Source organism: Doryrhamphus excisus, unplaced genomic scaffold (genome assembly GCF_037039965.1).
Source record: "Doryrhamphus excisus strain RoL-2023G ecotype Guam unplaced genomic scaffold, RoL_Dexc_Guam_v1.1 HiC_scaffold_24, whole genome shotgun sequence".
Classification (NCBI taxonomy): domain Eukaryota; kingdom Metazoa; phylum Chordata; class Actinopteri; order Syngnathiformes; family Syngnathidae; genus Doryrhamphus; species Doryrhamphus excisus.
In genome coordinates this window covers 3,580,321-3,601,086 of record NW_027621862.1, presented here as the reverse complement: position 1 = coordinate 3,601,086, position 20,766 = coordinate 3,580,321, and the positions used below count along the sequence as shown (strand labels likewise).

At 37.4% G+C, this 20,766-nt stretch overlaps 1 protein-coding gene across 5 annotated transcripts in view; it reads right to left on the bottom strand.

Moving 5' to 3' along the window:
- svild (supervillin d) overlaps nucleotides 1-20,766 on the bottom strand; it is a 76,387-nt gene that overhangs the window by 40,061 nt on the left and 15,560 nt on the right. For 3 of the 5 annotated variants that reach the window (XM_078788837.1, XM_058061513.2, XM_058061514.2), the window contains exons 2-3: nucleotides 9,571-10,026; nucleotides 3,556-3,590 (exon numbers count right to left, since the gene is read on the bottom strand). In XM_078788837.1, coding sequence (XP_078644963.1) covers nucleotides 3,556-3,590; nucleotides 9,571-9,911 — 376 coding nt within the window. In that variant the 5' untranslated portion in view covers nucleotides 9,912-10,026. Of the gene's footprint in view, nucleotides 1-3,555; nucleotides 3,591-3,665; nucleotides 3,690-3,748; nucleotides 3,942-9,570; nucleotides 10,027-20,766 lie in introns of those variants that run through there. The other 2 variants (XM_078788840.1, XM_078788839.1) reach the window with 2 other exon arrangements.

Sequence of the window (20,766 nt, the reverse complement as noted above, 5' to 3'; positions counted from 1 at the left end):
AAAAAGGCATAAATTTATCACAATAGGTCCCCTTTAGGACTAGCACATTTTCAGTAGATTCCTAAAAATACAAAAAACTACTACTACTACTACTTTTGAAGATTGCTGGCTAGTGTTTTCATAGTAGATTAAGTAGAAGAAGTATTTTGCATCAGATTCCTTGTTTTTGCGTGTTATAATGGACATAAAAGGGAAATTGAATTGTAAAAAATAGTCAAAATTCCCCCAAAAATCAAATTAAATCAACTTTATTTGTAGAGCACTTTTCCTGCAAAGAAATGCAACACAAAGTGCTTTACAGAATTAAAACAATTTCCACAATTAAAAGGAAAAAACAAAGAAAGGCCCTTCTTCCCACCCTCCATACTAGACCCACACAATCATACAGTAGGGAGACATGGCATGGCACTGAGGAACAAGGAAACACCACCTTTGGGGCCGTCCACACTGGGAGGAGCTGTAGGCCGTGCCATCGGAGGACCAGCACCCGGGCCCCCCCCCGACTCCGACAGACAGGCGGAACCCCACATTAAAGGGAGGAACCCCCAGCCGGCCGGGTAGAAGGGACCCAAGGATGGCACCCCCTCAGCAGACCCGACACAGCCCCCAGTGTGGAGGACCCCCCTGAGGAAACACGAGTTAAAAGCTGAAGACTAAGAGCATAAAATAAGACTAAAAAGATAAAAACACAACACTGGAGTTAAAAGCTGAAGACTAAAAGCATAAAATAGGACTAAAAAGATAAAAACACAACAAGGAGTTAAAAGCTGAAGACTCAGAGCATAAAATAGGACTAAAAAGATAAAAACAAAACACTGGAGTTGAAAGCTGAAGACTAAGAGCATAAAATAGGACTAAAAAGATAAAAACAAAACACTGGAGTTAAAAGTTGAAGACTAAGAGCATAAAATAGGACTAAAAAGATAAAAACATAACACTGGAGTTAAAAGCTGAAGACTAAGAGCAAAAAAATAGGACTAAAAAGATAAAAACATAACACTGGAGTTAAAAGCTGAAGACTAAGAGCATAAAATAGGACTAACAAGATAAAAACAAAACACTGGAGTTAAAAGCTGAAGACTAAAATTATAAAATAGGACTAAAAAGATAAAAACATAACACTGGAGTTAAAAGCTGAAGACTAAAAGCATAAAATAGGACTAAAAAGATAAAAACAAAACACTGGAGTTAAAAGCTGAAGACTAAAAGCATAAAATAGGACTAAAACGAAAAAAACAAAACACTGGAGTTAAAAGCTGAAGACTAAAAGCATAAAATAGGACTAAAAAGATAAAAACATAACACTGGAGTTAAAAGCTGAAGACTAAGAGCATAAAATAGGACTAAAAAGATAAAAACAAAACACTGGAGTTAAAAGCTGAAGACTAAGAGCATAAAATAGGACTAAAAAGATAAAAACAAAACACTGGAGTTAAAAGCTGAAGACTAAGAGCATAAAATAGGACTAAAAAGATAAAAACAAAACACTGGAGTTAAAAGCTGAAGACTAAGAGCAAAAAAATAGGACTAAAAAGATAAAAACATAACACTGGAGTTAAAAGCTGACGACTAAGAGCATAAAATAGGACTAACAAGATAAAAACAAAACACTGGAGTTAAAAGCTGAAGACTAAAAGCATAAAATAGGACTAAAAAGATAAAAACATAACACTGGAGTTAAAAGCTGAAGACTAAGAGCATAAAATAGGACTAAAAAGATAAAAACAAAACACTGGAGTTAAAAGCTGAAGACTAAGAGCATAAAATAGGACTAAAAAGATAAAAACAAAACACTGGAGTTAAAAGCTGAAGACTAAGAGCAAAAAAATAGGACTAAAAAGATAAAAACATAACACTGGAGTTAAAAGCTGAAGACTAAGAGCATAAAATAGGACTAACAAGATAAAAACAAAACACTGGAGTTAAAAGCTGAAGACTAAAAGCATAAAATAGGACTAAAAAGATAAAAACATAACACTGGAGTTAAAAGCTGAAGACTAAAAGCATAAAATAGGACTAAAAAGATAAAAACAAAACACTGGAGTTAAAAGCTGAAGACTAAAAGCATAAAATAGGACTAAAAAGAAAAAAACAAAACACTGGAGTTAAAAGCTGAAGACTAAGAGCATAAAATAGGACTAAAAAGATAAAAACAAAACACTGGAGTTAAAAGCTGAAGACTAAAAGCATAAAATAGGACTAAAAAGATAAAAACATAACACTGGAGTTAAAAGCTGAAGACTAAGAGCATAAAATAGGACAAAAAAGATAAAAACAAAACACTGGAGTTAAAAGCTGAAGACTAAGAGCAAAAAAATAGGACTAAAAAGATAAAAACATAACACTGGAGTTAAAAGCTGACGACTAAGAGCATAAAATAGGACTAACAAGATAAAAACAAAACACTGGAGTTAAAAGCTGAAGACTAAAAGCATAAAATAGGACTAAAAAGAAAAAAACAAAACACTGGAGTTAAAAGCTGAAGACTAAGAGCATAAAATAGGACTAAAAAGATAAAAACAAAACACTGGAGTTAAAAGCTGAAGACTAAAAGCATAAAATAGGACTAAAAAGATAAAAACATAACACTGGAGTTAAAAGCTGAAGACTAAGAGCATAAAATAGGACAAAAAAGATAAAAACAAAACACTGGAGTTAAAAGCTGAAGACTAAGAGCAAAAAAATAGGACTAAAAAGATAAAAACATAACACTGGAGTTAAAAGCTGACGACTAAGAGCATAAAATAGGACTAACAAGATAAAAACAAAACACTGGAGTTAAAAGCTGAAGACTAAAAGCATAAAATAGGACTAAAAAGATAAAAACAAAACACAGGAGTTAAAAGCTGAAGACTAAGAGCATAAAATAGGACTAAAAAGATAAAAACATAACACTGGAGTTAAAAGCTGAAGACTAAGAGCATAAAATAGGACTAAAAAGATAAAAACAAAACACTGGAGTTAAAAGCTGAAGACTAAGAGCATAAAATAGGACTAAAAAGATAAAAACAAAACACTGGAGTTAAAAGCTGAAGACCAAGAGCATAAAATAGGACTAAAAAGATAAAAACATGAGAAAAAATTAAAAATATTAGTTAAAAGCCTGATTAAAATATCCAACTCATTTTAAAGGAGCCACACCAAATAAACTGACTCCCATAACAAAGCCAAAATTCCCATCGCCGTCCTATGAAGTGTTTTTAAATTAACTGGACAAAGACGGCAAAAAAAAAAAAAAACACAGATGTATCACACGATATCATGAGCTCAGGTGGCTAACAAGTGAATCAGCAGCTCATGTGTAAACATTATTACGTTTACACAAACCCCCTAAATTTTGGTTTCTCACACAGCGCTCTGATGTAACATTTTTAGCATGGCCAAAACAACCTCCGCCGCCTGTGTTTTTAAATGAAAAACAACTGCTTGGCATGGATGCGGTGCATTTATCTGCGTAACAAGTAAGCAGGTCTGTTTCACACATTTCACACTCATGTCAAAAACCCAGGCAAGAGCATTAGAGATCAGCTCAGAGTGAGAGTAGACAGTTCTTACCATTTGACCCATCTTTGTCATCAGCTGTTTGCCTCCTAGAAAAGAGCGAGAGAGAAACATGAGGTCACGCTTGCATAGTGAAGTGATGACAGATAATACGCAGGTCTTACATGCAAACATGAACGCTGCAACGGGCAAAAAAAAAAAAAAAGCTAGACTCTCATATGAAAAAAAAAAATCCCCGCAAACTGACCTTTGCAACCGATGTAAGAGTGGCGAACGTGTTCATGTCTAAGTAATGCGCGTTAAATATGGATGGAGACAGCAGCTGCCTGTGGGGTAGCAGCAGTGATGTAACAGGAGGAGGGGCTGCTCTGAATCAAGAACTGTGGTGGACAGATGGGGCGGGGTCGGAGGTTACGGGGAAAGACGAAGCGCAGGATTATTATTGGCTACTTTAAAAAGTAAACGGTCCAAATATGGTAGTGATTTCATCAATTTTAGGAGGTGTGTTGTACAAAACATTCATTCATTCATTTTCTGGTGGCCAGCCAATCACAGGGCACATATAGACAAACAACCATTCACACTCACATTCATACCTATGGACAATTTGGAGTCGCTAATTAACCTAGCATGTTTTTGGAATGTGGGAGGAAACCGGAGTACCCGGAGAAAACCCACGCATGCACGGGGAGAACATGCAAACCCCACACAGAGATGGCCAAGGGTGGAATCGAACTCGGGTCTCCTATCTGTGAGGCCTGCACGCTAACCACTCGATCGCCGTGCAGCCCACCTGTGAAGTAGAATTCCTTATTTCTAAATCAAATATTTTTGTAGTTAAGAGTATAGAAAACCTCTTCTAAATGTTTTTTGTACATTATTAGTGCGCTTCACCTGCGCCAAGAATAGACCAGGTCGCAGCTGACTAGCTTTGTTCGCACTTTTGGCGTGTTGTTTTGTCATGAAATTGTCACTGCGCCAAGCTGAAAATGTGGACACTTCCCCCTGGTGCGCCGCAACACCCATCTCGGCGCAGTCCTGTCTACCAAATTGGCTGCGCACAGTGGTGCACTGGACCAAATTACCACTGCATGAGCTGTGCCAGGCTCCGCCACACTGCGCCACCTTGCGCTGCGCCCTGGTGCGCCACCACACCCATCTCGGCGCAGTCCTGTCTACCAAATTGGCTGTGCACAGTGGTGCACTGGACCAAATTACCACTGCATGAGCTGTGCCAGACTACGCCACACTGCGCTACCTTGCGCTGCGCCCTGGTGCGCCGCCACACCAATCTCGGCGTAGTCCTGTCTACCAAATTGGCTGCGCACAGTGGTGCACTGGACCAAATATCCCACTGCATGAGCTGTGCCAGGCTCCGCCACATTGCGCCACCTTGCGCTGCGCCCTGGTGCGCCACCACACCCATCTCGGTGCAGTCCTGTCTACTAAATTGGCTGTGCACAGTGGTGCACTGGACCAAATTACCACTGCATGAGCTGTGCCAGGCTCCGCCGCACTGCGCCACCTTGTGCTGCGCCCTGGTGCGCCGCCACACCAATCTCGGCGTAGTCCAGTCTACCAAATTGACTGCACACAGTGGTGCACTGGACCAAATTACCACTGCATGAGCTGTGCCAGGCTCTGCCACACCGTGCCACCTTGCGCTGCGCCCTGGTGCGCCGCCACACCAATCTCGGCGTTGTCCAGTCTACCAAATTGGCTGCGCACAGTGGTGCACTGGACCAAATTACCACTGCATGAGCTGTGCCAGGCTCCGCCACATTGCGCCACCTTGCGCTGCGCCCTGGTGCGCCGCCACACCAATCTCGGCGTAGTCCAGTCCACCAAATTGACTGCACACAGTGGTGCACTGGACCAAATTACCACTGCATGAGCTGTGCCAGGCTCCGCCGCACTGCGCCACCTTGCGCTGCGCCCTGGTGCGCCCCCACACCAATCTCGGCGTAGTCCAGTCTACCAAATTGACTGCACACAGTGGTGCACTGGACCAAATATCCCACTGCATGAGCTGTGCCAGGCTCCGCCACATTGCGCCACCTTGCGCTGCGCCCTGGTGCGCCGCCACACCCATCTCAGCGCAGTCCAGTCTACCAAATGACAGTTTCAATTATCACCATTACCCAGTGAGCTTGAGCTTCCTTCATGCTATTCTTGCAGCGGAGGCTTGCAAACATCTCACCATAAAAGGTTCAATGATTTTGTCTACAACAGTGAATGTTTAGGGTGCTAAATACAGCACCGGGGGAACGCCGAATTGGTTATTCTTTCCTGGAATCTAAATTTCTTTGTAGTATTTTAGCTTTTTTGTATTGTTCTCCGGCCATATAATGACAGTAATGTTACTGTCACCAAGGAATTCAATCAACATGTCTTCCGACAAGTTCAAAGATGTCTGGAAATAATCAGGACTATTTATAGAACATCTTTCTTATCCTTTTGATGCATGCAGTACTGTGACATGCAGAGGTCATAACACAACTCGGCGCTAACGTGACAGGCATTCAAGACAAACATCCTGTTGTCTGTGGCAAAATATGTTGTGCAATATTGCTGAATCTATATTATAAAGTAGGGGTCTCAAACTCAATTTACTTGGGGGCCACTGGAGCTCGGGTCTAGGTGAGACTGGGCCGCATCAAGTTTTCCAAAAAAAAAAAAATTTTTTTTAAACTTCGCTTTGGTTCCAATTTTCTACAAGAAAAGCTCTGATAAAACATTCCACTGTTCTAAAATATCTATATTAATATTTTTCTACACAAAATAAAATGAAAAATAAATAAACAAATCAAGAATAAAGAAAATCAATCAGTAATAAATAAAAAAATAAATATAATAATAATAATAATAATAAAACAGCAAATAATAAAAACTTAAGAAACCACATATAGTTGGTGGGTAGACAAATGATTTTTTTCAGATTAAAATGAACAAAGCATTATTAGAGCCCTGTAGACATGACAAAACACGACTATAGTCACATTTATACTCTTTTTATTTACAACATATTGCGCAACTGCAGGGTCTTGAGACACATGCTAACTCGCAAACTAGAGAGCTAGCGACCTAAAAACGGTAGCCTTCAAGTTATTTCCTTTAAACTTAAATAGCCAAAAACTTACCACTTCCACACGGATAGGGAGGATAACTATTAACAGTTATTTAACCTTTAACATGAACATTAATCAAACGTAATCATTTTTTTCTGGGTACCTGATACCATACAGCGCAACTGCAGGGTCTTGAGACACATGCTAACTCGCAAACTAGAGAGCTAGCGACCTAAACGGTAGCCTTCATCCTTTAAACTTAAATAACCAAAAACTTACCACTTCCACACGGATAGGGAGGATAACTATTAACAGTTATTTAACCTTTAACATGAACATTAATCAAACGTAATAATTTTTTCTGGGTACATGATACCGTACAGCATCCGTATCAAACATTAAACTTTCATATCAAGGCGGGGGCCTCAAAGTAGTGTCCTGCGGGCCACAATTGGCCCGCGGGCCGCGTGTTTCAGACCCCTGTTATAAAGCAATTTGGAAAAAAAGTACAATAGTTTGCATTACTTCATGATGTACATTTTCTGAGTATATAACACCGAGTACTTTGTGTTTGAACACATCTTCCCCAATTTAATAAAAAAAGAAATGTTCTACCACACATCAGTCACGCTTAGACTAATATCTTGCATGATTAAGCACAAGGCATGAAGACTTGGCACTACAAACTAACACTTCTCACTTCTTCCTTCAGGCTGTTTGGAGAGAACAGACAAGTCGGGATATGTGAACACTTCAGGGTCCTCAAGTAAAACACTACACAGAGCCATGACTGGACATGTTACGCCTCATGTACTATGCACCACACGAAGAGTATTTCGATGAAAGTACTTAGTCTTGGAAGATGTTGACTACTCATAGGACTTTTACTTTTGTTTTGTTTTCATTTAATAGATCCAGCAAGGCACATTTTTTTTGGACGTGAGGTAGAAGTTCCCACTTCATTTGGGGGCAGTTTTGCACATTGAGCAATCATTTTCATGAACCATCTACAGTACATTTGGCGGTGATGTTTATGAAGGTACTTAACAGGCTCGATCAAGTCTCGTCAAACACATTTTTTGGCCTTTCATCCCATCTTGTGCTTTAAAAGTCGCTGCAAATAACTGAAAAATAAATCTCACAACGTGATAAAATTTCTTGTGCAGAAAAAAAAAGTCTTATGGGGACTAGACGTGGTTCTCGTACGATAATCATTTTCCAAAACTCAACAATTTTGCAGAATATATTTCATTTGCATGTGTGTCTGTTTTCCTCATTATTTGTGATAGTTCACTCTGTGCATTGGTTTCATTTGTTCCATAGAACAACTGCATAAACAGAGTGAGACCTTGTGTAAGTCATACAATCTCTTCATTTCGGTGGGTGGCGGCGGGGCCAGTAGCATACACACCAAGTGTAGAAGACTGTAATGTAGTAGAAATTAAATTAAAAAAATTTCTCATGGGGACTAGCCGTGGGTCTCGTACGATAATTTTCCGAACTCAACAATTTTGCAGACTTCAATATATTTCCATTTGCGATAGTTCACTCTGTGCATTGGTTTCATTTGTTCCATAGAACAACTGCATGAACAGAATGAGACCTTGTGTAAGTCATACAGTTTCTTCGTCTCGGTGGGTGACGGCGGGGCCAGTAGCATACACACAGAGTGTAGAAGACTGTAATGTAGTAGAAATTAGATAAATAAAATGTCTCATCCGGACTAGCCATGGGTCTCGCACGATAATCATTTTCATTAGAACAACTGCATGAACAGAATGAGACCTTGTGTAAGTCATACAGTTTCTTCGTCTCGGTGGGTGGCGGCGGGGCCAGTAGCATACACACAGAGTGTAGAAGACTGTAATGTAGTAGAAATTTGATTAAAAAAAATGTCTCATGGGGACTAGCCCTGGTTCTCGTACGATAATTTTCCGAACTCAACAATTTTGCAAACTTCAATATATTTCCATTTGCGATAGTTCACTCTGTGCATTGGTTTCATTTGTTCCATAGAACAACTGCATGAACAGAGTGAGACCTTGTGTAAGCCATACAGTTTCTTCGTCTCAGTGGGTGACGGCGGGGCCAGTAGCATACACACAGAGTGTAGAAGACTGTAATGTAGTAGAAATTAGATTAAAAAAATGTCTCATCCGGACTAGCCGTGGGTCTCGCACGATAATCATTTTCCATAGAACAACTGCATGAACAGAGTGAGACCTTTTGTAAGTCATACAATCTCTTTGTTTCTGTGGGTGGCGGCGGGGCCAGTAGCATACACACAGAGTGTAGAAGACTGTAATGTAGTAGAAATTCGATTTTAAAAATGTCTCATGGGGACTAGCCCTCGGTCTTGTACGATAATCATTTTCCGAACTCAACAATTTTTGCAGACAATATATTTCCATTTGCATGTGTGTCTCTTCGTCTCGGTGGGTGGCGGCGGGGCCATTAGCATACACACAGAGTGTAGAGGACTGTAATATAGTACCCCTAGTGAAAACAAATATTTATATTTAGATTTTTATTTGACTGTCATGAGAGGGACCAGTTTGGAACATATGTAAGAATAGGATATATATTTTTTTTATGTAAATGAAATTTTCCTCTGAAACTAATAATAATGAATCAATGGCAGATGAAAATATATTTTTTCTTGCTGGGAATCACCAACTCCAACCACTTCGACCTGAGCTTGCCTCTTAGAAAGAGCCATAGATAACAACCGGAAGCAGAGCTGTGGAAAGGGCAGTCCTAGAGTGTATCTCTGGCCTATAATGCATGACCATATAAGGAAGCCTTGCTCTCTGTGATGTCACAAACAGCCAACGTTAAAAAAAGCTCTCTGAAATCAAGCATTCTTTTCATTCCAAATCTGAAACTTTTGCATCGTTTAACACGTGAATACAACATTTTAATAACATTTATGGGTCAGAAAAGTGGAAAAAGCAAAATATGACTTATGTTCCCCGGAAAATATATATATAAATAAACTCACCTAATATCGGTCTTGATGGAAGACTCAACTTCTGTTTTTGAAGTTAAAATAGTGTTGTGCTTCAGTTTCTCGACGTCGTAATCAGCGTCGATATCGACTTTACTCTTGACGCCTCTTCTGGAGTACCTTTCCTCCGACGTGTTATCCTCGTATTTCTCCTTCGCCTTTGTTTCGGATGAATCTGCAATTTTCCTCTCCCTGCTGCGGACATATTTGGAGGTAAATTCCTCAGTGGTGCCATAGCGCTCGGCGAGCTCCCTCCTTCTCTCGGCTTTGTAGCGAGCGATCCGCTCGGCTTTGGTCTCTGGGGCAGAGCTCTGCAAGGTGTCCATCGTATCCATTGATGCCGATGACGGCGAATGCAAAGTGGATGATTGATTTTCGTTTATTCGCTCGGATGCGTAGATCCAAAAAAAAAAAAATGCAGTGTCTCACTCCATTAGAATTCCGCCAGAACTGCAAAAAACAGAATAAAAAGACATCATTAGAGCGAAGTTTTCTTACATTATTTCCTAAAAGACTGCAGTCAAAGTGGATTCAGTTTGCGTCGGCGGTTATCAGAGGGAACTGGCCGCAATTTACTCAGCTGTGGCGCTCTCGGCCCAACCCTTTTAGGCAGCTAACAGCCCCTTGTGAGAATGATGTCAGCTTGCTCTTGCTCAGAGAAAATCTCATATGACATTCATTCCATCAACCAGTTGGAAAAGGTTGAGCAGTACTTTATTAAAAATCCTTTATCCCCAATTGACTTCCTGCCTAATTGAAGTCTTTAATGGCGTCTTGAGTACGAGCCAAACCCTGTGATGACTGTATTTACTACTAACACATTATGCATGACAAACTCTAAATGGGGGGAAATGAGTGTGGTTGGAGGTTGTGTGTCTGCATATCTTATAGTGCCAACCAGAAAAAAAACGTGTCCAGGACCCGTCAAACCGAGCAATGCGTCGCTGTGAAAATCATCATTTCATTTAGACATTTTGCGGAAAATTCAATCACTTTTTTGACGAGTTAAAAAAAAAAAAACTGTGGTTAAATGAATTAGAAAAACTGAGATGAGCTCATTTTTGTTCCATTGAATATTCAAAAGAGTCGAAAACCGCACGTCTAGAACCTCACTTAACCCTCGCTGTGCCACATTTTGCTTATTTGATTATTTCATGATCACCGTATATCAGGGGTGGGCAAACTACGGCCCGGGGGCCACATCCGGCCCGCCAAGTGTATTATTGCCTGAGCCAACCTTTTGATGGTTTTATCAATTTTGTTTTTTGACATGGTCTGTTGTTTACAAAGTGCTCCTGAAAAAAGGGACACAAGCACATAATAATAATAATAATAATTATTATTATTATTAGATTGTTATAATTATTATTAGAACTATTATGATTATTATAATTATTATATTAATGCTAATTATTATATTAATTATATATAATATTATTGTTATATTTGCATATTTTACATAATAATAATATAATAATTATTATTTTAATTTTATTGTAATTATTATAATATTTTATTATTTTTAAAATATTTAAATATAAATATAAAATAATAAATAATAATAGCAGATTGCATGACAATTTTACAGATGCAATAATACCAGGTGGACTGTTACGTGTAAAATATATAGTCTGCCCCCCCCCCCGTAAATTTTAAATTTTTAAACAAAAAGTTTGCCCACCCCTGCCTTATATTGTATAATTTAAAAGGTTAAATAAAAGTAAAATAAAGTAAAGAAACAAAAAAGTGTTTTTATTTCCGAAAAGTACATATAAGGCCATTCTGTTTCATTATGTCTTAAAAATTAAATAAAAAATATAAATAAATAATAAAATAAAATATAAATTAAATGTTTATTTTATATTTATTTATTTATAATTTTATTTTAAAATTAAATTAAATTTTTAAAAAAGTTCTGGCTTGTGCGAGGTCGGCCGGTTGATTTTCATTTCAATGCAGATCCAGTAGCTCTGAAATTGGTAACCCATAACAAAACGGTGTTTCCAACATGGCTACCAAGATTGAAGTGCAAACGGAACGCTCGTTGTTTTGCGGTTACAGATTGGTTTGTTTTGATCAATGTTTCCACAATAAAAGCGCCATGCTCACTAGTCCAATTTATGACAACAACTGAAAAAGAAACGAACAATGACATTATAAAGAAACCAAGCAAAATGGCATTATATGTATTTCGAAAATAAAACACTTTTTTGTTACTTTACTTTATTTTACTTTTATTTAACCTACAAATGTGTCAGATCATTTTGCCTAACATATATTCTTATATTAAAAGCGGACCTATTATGTTTTCTCCACTTTTTGGACCTATTATTTGCTCAATTTCAGAGAGTTTTTTCTAACGGTGACTCACTGTGATGTCACAGTGAGTCAGACTTCCTTATATGGGCGTTTCCTGGGTACAAGCTGTAGATTTGCCTTCTCTACCACTCTACACTCTACCGTTTGTCGAAGTTATGCTAATGGCTTTCAGGAAATATTTGTTCAGGTGTGAACTTGTCCAAAGAGGCAAACATCAGGCAGAAGTGGTTGGAGTTGCAGATTCCTGACCATCAAGAGCAAAATATGGGACTGTCGGACTAGCCGGACTATATGCCAAACTGTTGCTGAATCTTGATGGCTTTCCAATATTACGTCTTGTGTTTATTTTGTGTAAGTAAGCGGTTGAATTATCGAGTACAAAGCTAACAACAAGCTAACTGATATCTGGAGTTCCTAATGACCTTTTCCACCACAGTTGGTGGATCTACTCAAGTTTTTTTTTTTTTTTTCCAAAAAATCCCGTTGTTGTGTCAAGATTGTCTGCCCTCCATGAACACGGTCCTACGTTACACTTCGTCCAACCAGTAGTCATCAAAAATGTCTGGTAGTGAGCGTTGACGTTTAAGGGTTAAATGCATCATACGTTAACAATGTTGCTTGTTTTCACAGACTAGCATTAAGTAAGCTCAAGATGCTTTAGGGCGTTATGATGTAAGACACTGCAGACGAGTGAATGGAGGTGTGTTTATGGTGCTGGGGGGGTGGGGGGGGGGTGGGCAAATCGGGATTAATGCAGCCCTGTGGTATCCCTCCAATTATAGGGCACAGGTTGATTTAGCACATGAGCTCATGTTCATGGCAAGAAGTGCAGCTTTGAGGGAAAGAATATCAGCGGGGGGGGGGGGGGGGGGGGGGGGGTGGCGGGGGGTCTGCGCCTGGACAATGTTAGTAATGAGAATGAAAAAAAAAATGAAAAAAAAATGCCAAGTGTACGAGGGGTCAGTGCATTTGGGGGTAAGGAGCGGTGAAGTCTGCTCATAAAGTGGAATCAATTAGTTTCTATTATGATGTAAGTCAGGGGTCTCAAACACGTGGCCCGCAGGACTAAGATATGAAACTTTAATGTTAGTGCGGTCCGCGCAAGTTTGATACGGATGCTGTATAGTATCATGTACCCAGAAAAAATGATTACGTTTGATTAATGTTCATGTTAAAGGTTAAATAACTGTTAATAGTTATCCTCCCTATCCGTGTGGAAGTGGTAAGTTTTTGGCTATTTAAGTTGAAAGGAAACAACTTGAAGGCTACCGTTTAGGTCGCTAGCTCTCTAGTTTGCGAGTTAGCATGTGTCTCAAGACCCTGCAGTTGCGCAATATGTTGTAAATAAAAAGAGTATAAATGTGACTATAGTCGTGTTTTGTCATGTCTACAGGGCTCTAATAATGCTTTGTTCATTTTAATCTGAAAAAAACTAATTTGTCTACCCACCAACTATAAGTGGGTTCTTAATTTTTTATTATTATTATTATTATATTTCTTTATTTATTACGGATTGATTTTCTTTATTCTTGATTTGTTTATTTATTTTTCATCTTATTTTGTGTAGAAAAATAAAAAGTAAGATATTTGAGAACAGTGGAATGTTTTATCAGAGCTTTTCTTGTAGAAAATTGGAACCAAAGCAACATTTTTAATTTTTTTTTTTTTTTTTTTTTTGAAAACCTGATGCGACCCAGTCTCACCCAGACCCAAGCTCCAGTGCCCCTCCCCCCCAAGTAAATTGACTTTGAGACCCCTGATGTAAGAGTCAAGCTTGAAGGAAATCTCAAGAGGGCCTCTGGCTCTCTGACTCATGACCACCTGCTGCTAAGTCAAAAACAAACCAGAATCAGGTTTCTTGTTCGCTTTAAATAATAAGGTTGTGAAATATTACAGTGTCTCCTTTGACCTCTTTGTAATCCTCCACTTGAAAAAACAAGAATAACCAATAAGGGTGAGTCCATTGTAAGCAGCCCATAAAGAGTAACTGTTACTGACATGTTATTGCTTGATGATGAAATATACGCTCCAAATCCCCCCTATGGGTTGTGGTCTAAATTATTTTAACTGCATGAACTCTTATATATAAATACATATACCTTCAAAGTCTTATAATCATTACATAATAAATGATCAATGACTTATGGATAATAAGTCGGGCAAGTCCCAAACACATATTGCTTGATGGCAGCCATGTTTTTAAACAATTTTTTTCTACCTCACGAGGGTCGGGTGATCTCGACGGGTCGCCGGCCAATCACAGGGCACATATAGACAAACAACCATTCACACTCACATTCATACCTATGCACAATAGGTAAATAAAGTTTACAATGTGATGTAAACAAAGAATAACATTAGTGGAAAAGTAACTATAGGGGTGTTATTTCATGTCTACAGGACTCTAATAATGTTAAACACTTAAAAACCTATTTAGAAAGCCATAGACAGGGGGCGCTGGAGCCTATCCCAGCTGTCTTAGGGCGAGAGGCGGGGTACACTCTGAAGCCAAAAAATTACCACTTCCACATGGAATGAGAGGAGAACCTTTTTCAATACTTTCTTTTTTAACTAATATATTTTTTTAACTAATTAATTAGTTTTTTTAATTATAAAAAATATTAATTCATTCATTTTCAATCAATCACAGGGCACATATAGACAAACAACCATTCACACTCACATTCATACTCATGGACAATTTGGAGTCGCCAATTAACCTAGCATGTTTTTGGAATGTGGGAGGAAACCGGAGTACCCGGAGAAAACCTGCAGTGAGGAATCAAACTCAGGTCTCCTGGCTGTGTGGCCAATTTTGATTTATTGACATGAAGTTGTATGACAACCCCATCACAAAACAAGCAGTTGATGTTTGCTAAATACAAGGATGAAGAGTATTGAACCAGTCATGATTTTTTTTTTAACTTAAACTATATTAGGAAAGCAGGAAGTGAACAAATGTAACAGTTACTGATTGTAAAAGTACCAGATGGAGGGGTAGGATTTAATAAGCTTTGCTTCTTCCTACTCCTTTTGGACATGTGGAACTGTGAACTGATTATGTGATGCATTCAATTGTAATCTGAAATAAAACCATTACCATTACCATTCATACCTATGGACAATTTGGAGTCGCTAATTAACCTAGCATGTTTTTGGAATGCGGGAGGAAACCGGAGTACCCGGAGAAAACCCACGCATGCACGGGGAGAACATGCAAACTCCACACAGAGACGGCCGAGGGTGGAATTGAACTCGGGTCTCCAAGCTGCGAGGCCTGCACGCTAACCACTCGTCCGCCGTGCAGTCCTGTTTTCAAATAATCTTGCTAGTTCTCTAAAAATGAGTACCAAATTTGGTGGTGATTGACCCTAAAGTTTCAGCATAGACAGACTACCACTGCCACACAATAGGAGGGTATGTTTTGCCAATTTTTTTTTCTTTCTTTATTTCGAACATCATCCAAAACACAACAAACCAAACATACGTAAATCAACACAAATAAAAATACCTATATATATATATATATATATATACCTATATATATATATATATATATATATATATATATATATATATACACCCTCAAATTTTCAGTTGTATGCAGCGGTTCTGGACTGAAAAGGTTATTTACACAAATACACACATAACAGTACCGACTAATAAAACACAAAAGGATGTGAATTTAAAGCCAAAAAAAACCATCTCCAAAATCTCCATAAATATATCCTTAGAGAGTCTTCAGTGGGGTCCATTGAAAAAAAAAACAATGATCCAATAGTTTCTCTCACACATACACTATTTAGTCCATGTTTCATGCACCAAATATGGCTATTTTTTGGTAGTTGACGTAACCGGCCATTGCAAAACATCTCAAATAAAACAGACACTTTTCTTGTGCTTAGTGACTGCACCTTAGTTTAAAAAAAAATGTCACTCCTTTCCTTAAGTAGCTCTTGACCGTTTTCATTTTGCCTTAAGAAGGCAAAAAAAAGTAACTCAAGGCTGGATGTTGACTTCAGGAGTCGTCACAAGCTTACATAAGTCACTTAATTCGCTTCCTAAAAAAGGAGTGCAAATCAGCACACAACTAAGGCTTGCGCATGGAGAACCGGTACTGCTTTGTTTGGATTATGCTCTTGTTATATTAAGCAACAAAGGACATTAAAAGTTGAGTAACAACAAAAGGGGAACGTGTTTTTCCCCCAAAGGCAGAATACCATACACCTTGGTAAAGTAGGTATGCGGTCCTACCAGTTCTACCAGCAAATTCAGATGACTAGTTTTAATTCTGCTCCTCTAGGGGCAGGGGTCTCAAACTCGCGGACCGTGGGCCGCATTTTCATCCTTAGTGAAATGAAAAATAATCTGTGTAGTTTGCATAGCGGTGATGAATTCAGGGATTCTCAGTTGAGCACTGACGTTAGGATCGGATCTTAAAAAGGAGTTTCAAACAGAGCAGAGATGGACAAAAGGAGCCAAAAAAATTACCACTTCCACATGGAATGAGAGGAGAACTTTTTTCAGTATTTTCTTTTTTAACTAATATATTTTTGTAACTAATTAATTATTTTTTATTTAAAAAAAAATAATTAACTGCACCAAATATATATATATATATATATATATATATATATATATATATGTTTTATTTTATTTTTTAAACAAATTTGGTCCAGACCAGAATACTAAACCGTACATGTGAACGTAGCCTCGGATCTTAAAAATTAGTTTCAAACAGAGCAGAGATGAAGGACAAAGGAGCCAAAAAAAATTACCACTTCCACATGGAATGAGAGGAGAACCTTTTTCAGTATTTTCTTTTTTAACTAATATATTTTTGTAACTAATTAATTAATTTTTTATTAATAAAAATATAATTAACTGCACCAAATATATGTATATATATATATATATATATATATATATATATATATATATATATATATATACGTATATATGTATATATATTTTTTTTTTTTTAAACAAATTTGGTCCAGACCAGAATACTAAACCGTACATGTGAACGTAGTCTCGGATCTTAAAAATTAGTTTCAAACAGAGCAGAGATGAAGGACAAAAGGAGCCAAAAAAATTACCACTTCCACATGGAATGAGAGGAGAACCTTTTTCAGTATTTTCTTTTTTAACTAATATATTTTTGTAACTAATTAATTAATTTTTTATTAATAAAAATATAATTAACTGCACCAAATATATATATATATATATATATATATATATATATATATATATATATATATATATATATATATATATATATATATATGCTGTTTCTTATTTGCTGTTTTATTATTATTTTACTTATATATTACTGATTGATTGATTTATTGCCTTTATTCTTAATTTGTTTATTTTTTAATTTATTTTAAATTTTATTTTAATTTTTATTAAGATATTTGAGAACAGTGGAATGTTTTATCAGATATTTTGGTGTGGAAAACCAACAAAAACTGAAAAAGTGTAGGGTATTAAGCAAAAGCATTGAATTTTTTTTTCCAGTTTTTAATAAATGCGTTTTGGGTTTTTTTTGAAAACCTGATGCGGCCTGGCTTCACCCAGAACCTAGCTCCGGTGGCCCCCAGGTAAATTGAGTTTGAGACCCCTGCTCTAGGGCATACAAACAAATGCAATCCTCCATTTTCCAGTCACTCTTTAACCTTGAATCGCCCACTGGGACTTGTTAGTGGATCGGGGGAGGAAGATCTGTTTAAACACAAGTCAAGTGTGTTGCTTCCTGACTGTGCCATTGACTCTATTTCATGCAACTTGATTTCATCAGGAAATGTCGTACTCATGAAGCTGGAAAACATCCAAATGTCTCTTACAAGAGAGGATTGATAAAAAAATCTTTGACCTCCAAACCACTTTGTATCAGTTGGACTTGTCTGTTAGTACCGTACACGACTTATTGTTCTGCTACTCAACTTTGCTAGAATTTTATATAATTTTTTTAAATAAACTATTATCAATAGCTTACAGGTCATGTGACCTTTGACCTCCAAACCACTTTGTATCAGTAGCGATTGTCTGCTAGTACCATACACACCTTTTTGCTTTGCTACTCAACATTCCTAAGATTTTATATAATTTTTTTAAATGAACTATTATCAATAGCTTCCAGGTCATATGACCCTTGACCTCCAAACCACTTTGTGTCAGTAGCAATTGTCTGTGAGTACCATACACGCCTTTTTGCTTTGCTACTCAACTTTCCTAAGATTTTATATCATTTTTTTTAAATGAACTATTATCAATAGCTTCCAGGGTATATGACCCTTGACCTCCAAATCACTTTGTATCAGTAGAAATTGTCTTCTAGTACCATACACGCTTTTTTGCTTTGCTACTTGAGGAGGCTCTGACGAGACAAGAAATGACTAAGCTGCAGCAACAACAAGACACTACAAGTCTGGAAGGTACTAAGCTAACCTTCTTTTGTTATGTCAACAAGGACCTCCATTATTGAGAGCACGAGGCAAAGAACATGTCTGCTTGCTGCTTGGGGGGTGTCAAGGGTGTGTTCACACTAGTCATGTTTGCTTGGCTGAAAACTAGGGATGTTTCGATCATGGTTCTATGATGGTTCATCTATCATGGTTTTATGCTGCCAATACCGATACTGATCCCGATAATTCAGGAGTGAAATCAGCCAATACAGATACCAATACTGATCACATACATGCAGTGTAAATGTTTAAATGACAACTGCACCAAATATATATATATATATATATACACATTTTTTTTTTTACAAATTTGGTTTGGTCCAGACAAGAACACTAAACTGTACATGTGAACATAGCCTCGGATCTTAAAAATGAGTTTCAAACAGAGCAGAGATGAAAGACAAAGAAGCCAAATAATTACCACTTCCACATGGAATGAGAGGAGAACCTTTACAGTATTTTCTTTGTTAACTAATTAATTTTTAATTAATAAAAATATAATTAACTGCACCAAATATATATATATATATATATATATATATATATTTTTTTTTTATAACAAATTTGGTCCAGACCAGAATACTAAACCGTAAATACTAAACGTAGCCTCGGATCTTAAAAATGAGTTTTAAGGGATGAAGGACAAAGAAGCCAAAAAATTACCACTTCCACACGGAATGAGAGGAGAACCTTTTTCAGTATTTTCTTTTTTAACTAATATATTTTTTAACTAATTAATTAAATTTTAATTAATACAAATAGAATTAACTGCACCATATATATATATATATATATATATATATATATATATATATATATATATTTTTTTTTTTAAACAAAATTTGGTCCAGACCAGAATACTAAAACCACACATGTGAACGTAGCCTCGGATCTTAAAAATGACCTGAAGCAAATTAGTGTACATAATGTTTTTTCTACAAAGTCCACATGTCCACACAAGAGGACAGAAGGAATGCGGAACACGCCCCACTCATAAACTGTGGTTTTGTTTGAGGGGGGGAAAAAAAGCAATCCTGGCAATGAAAAAATATGTATACCAGGTGTTTTTTTCGACTAATGAGCTCAAACTAATGTTTGATGCAGGACAATAAGAATACAACACAAGCATGTGTTGCACTGCAGCAATATGTCTTTTGAGTCCATATTTCCAATGAAAACCTCCAAGCATCCACGGGATGTTGCAGAAAACTCTGCAGAGGCATTGACAAAAAAAAAAGAAGAGGATGCAGTTAAGCCAGGTCCTGACACATTCTTCCTGAGGGAACAAAGTAGAGAATGGAAAGTTCCCTCTGCTGAGAAAAACAAAGCCAGTACACAGAAATCAAGGGGAAATAAGACTGATGGTGGGTAGCTTATTCGATTAATATGTGAAGAAAAGCCAATAAACATGCTGTTTTATATACATGGCACTGACACAAAATGGGGTCGACCTGGCAATTTTCCGGCTTTGACACTAGCATGTGAGCATGTTATTCTTTGTTTGTATCACATTATGTAAGCTATAGTACTACTTACGTGATAGAATAGCAAGCTAAGTTTCAAACAGAGCTGAGGTGAAGGACAAAGAAGCCAAAAAATTACCACTTCCACATGGAATGAGAGGAGAACCTTTTTCAATGTTTTCTTTTTTAACCAATATATTTTCCAACTAATTAATTGATTTTTTAATTATAAAAAATATTCATTCATTCTCTACCGCGAGGGTCGCGAGGGGTGCTGGAGCCTATCCCAGCTGTCTTCGGGCGAGAGGCGGGGTACACCCTGGACTGGTGGCCAGCCAATCACAGGGCACATATAGACAAACAACCATTCACACTCACATTCATACATCCTTACTGATTGTAGAAAAAAAGTATTTCTATCTGTGATTAATTATGAGTTAACTATGTACAAAATGTGATTAATTTGTGATTAAATATTTTAGGCGAATGATAATTTCAGTGAGTGTGAATGGTTGTTTGACTATATGTGCCCTGTGATTGGCTGGCCACCAGTCCAAGGTGCACGCCGCCTCGCGCCCCAAGACAGCTGGGATAGGCTCCAGCACCCCCGCGACCCTTGCGAGGATAGTAGAAAATGAATGAATTAATGAATAACATCAACAAGAATAATACAAGAAATGCTGAAGCCTATCCCAGCTGTCTTGGTAGCGAGAGGCGGGGTAAATTAATTTTTTAACTGATTAGTTAACTAGTTAAATATTTTTTTAACTAATAATAGCCAACCACAAAACATCTACAATTTATTAAGTAATTATTATTATTATTTTTTTAAACGTAATATAGTGAGGGAGCACTGGGTTCTGTGTAAAAAGCACAGATAAATAAATGTAATTTACATTATGTTGTATGACATGCCTGTGATTGGCTGGCGACCAGTC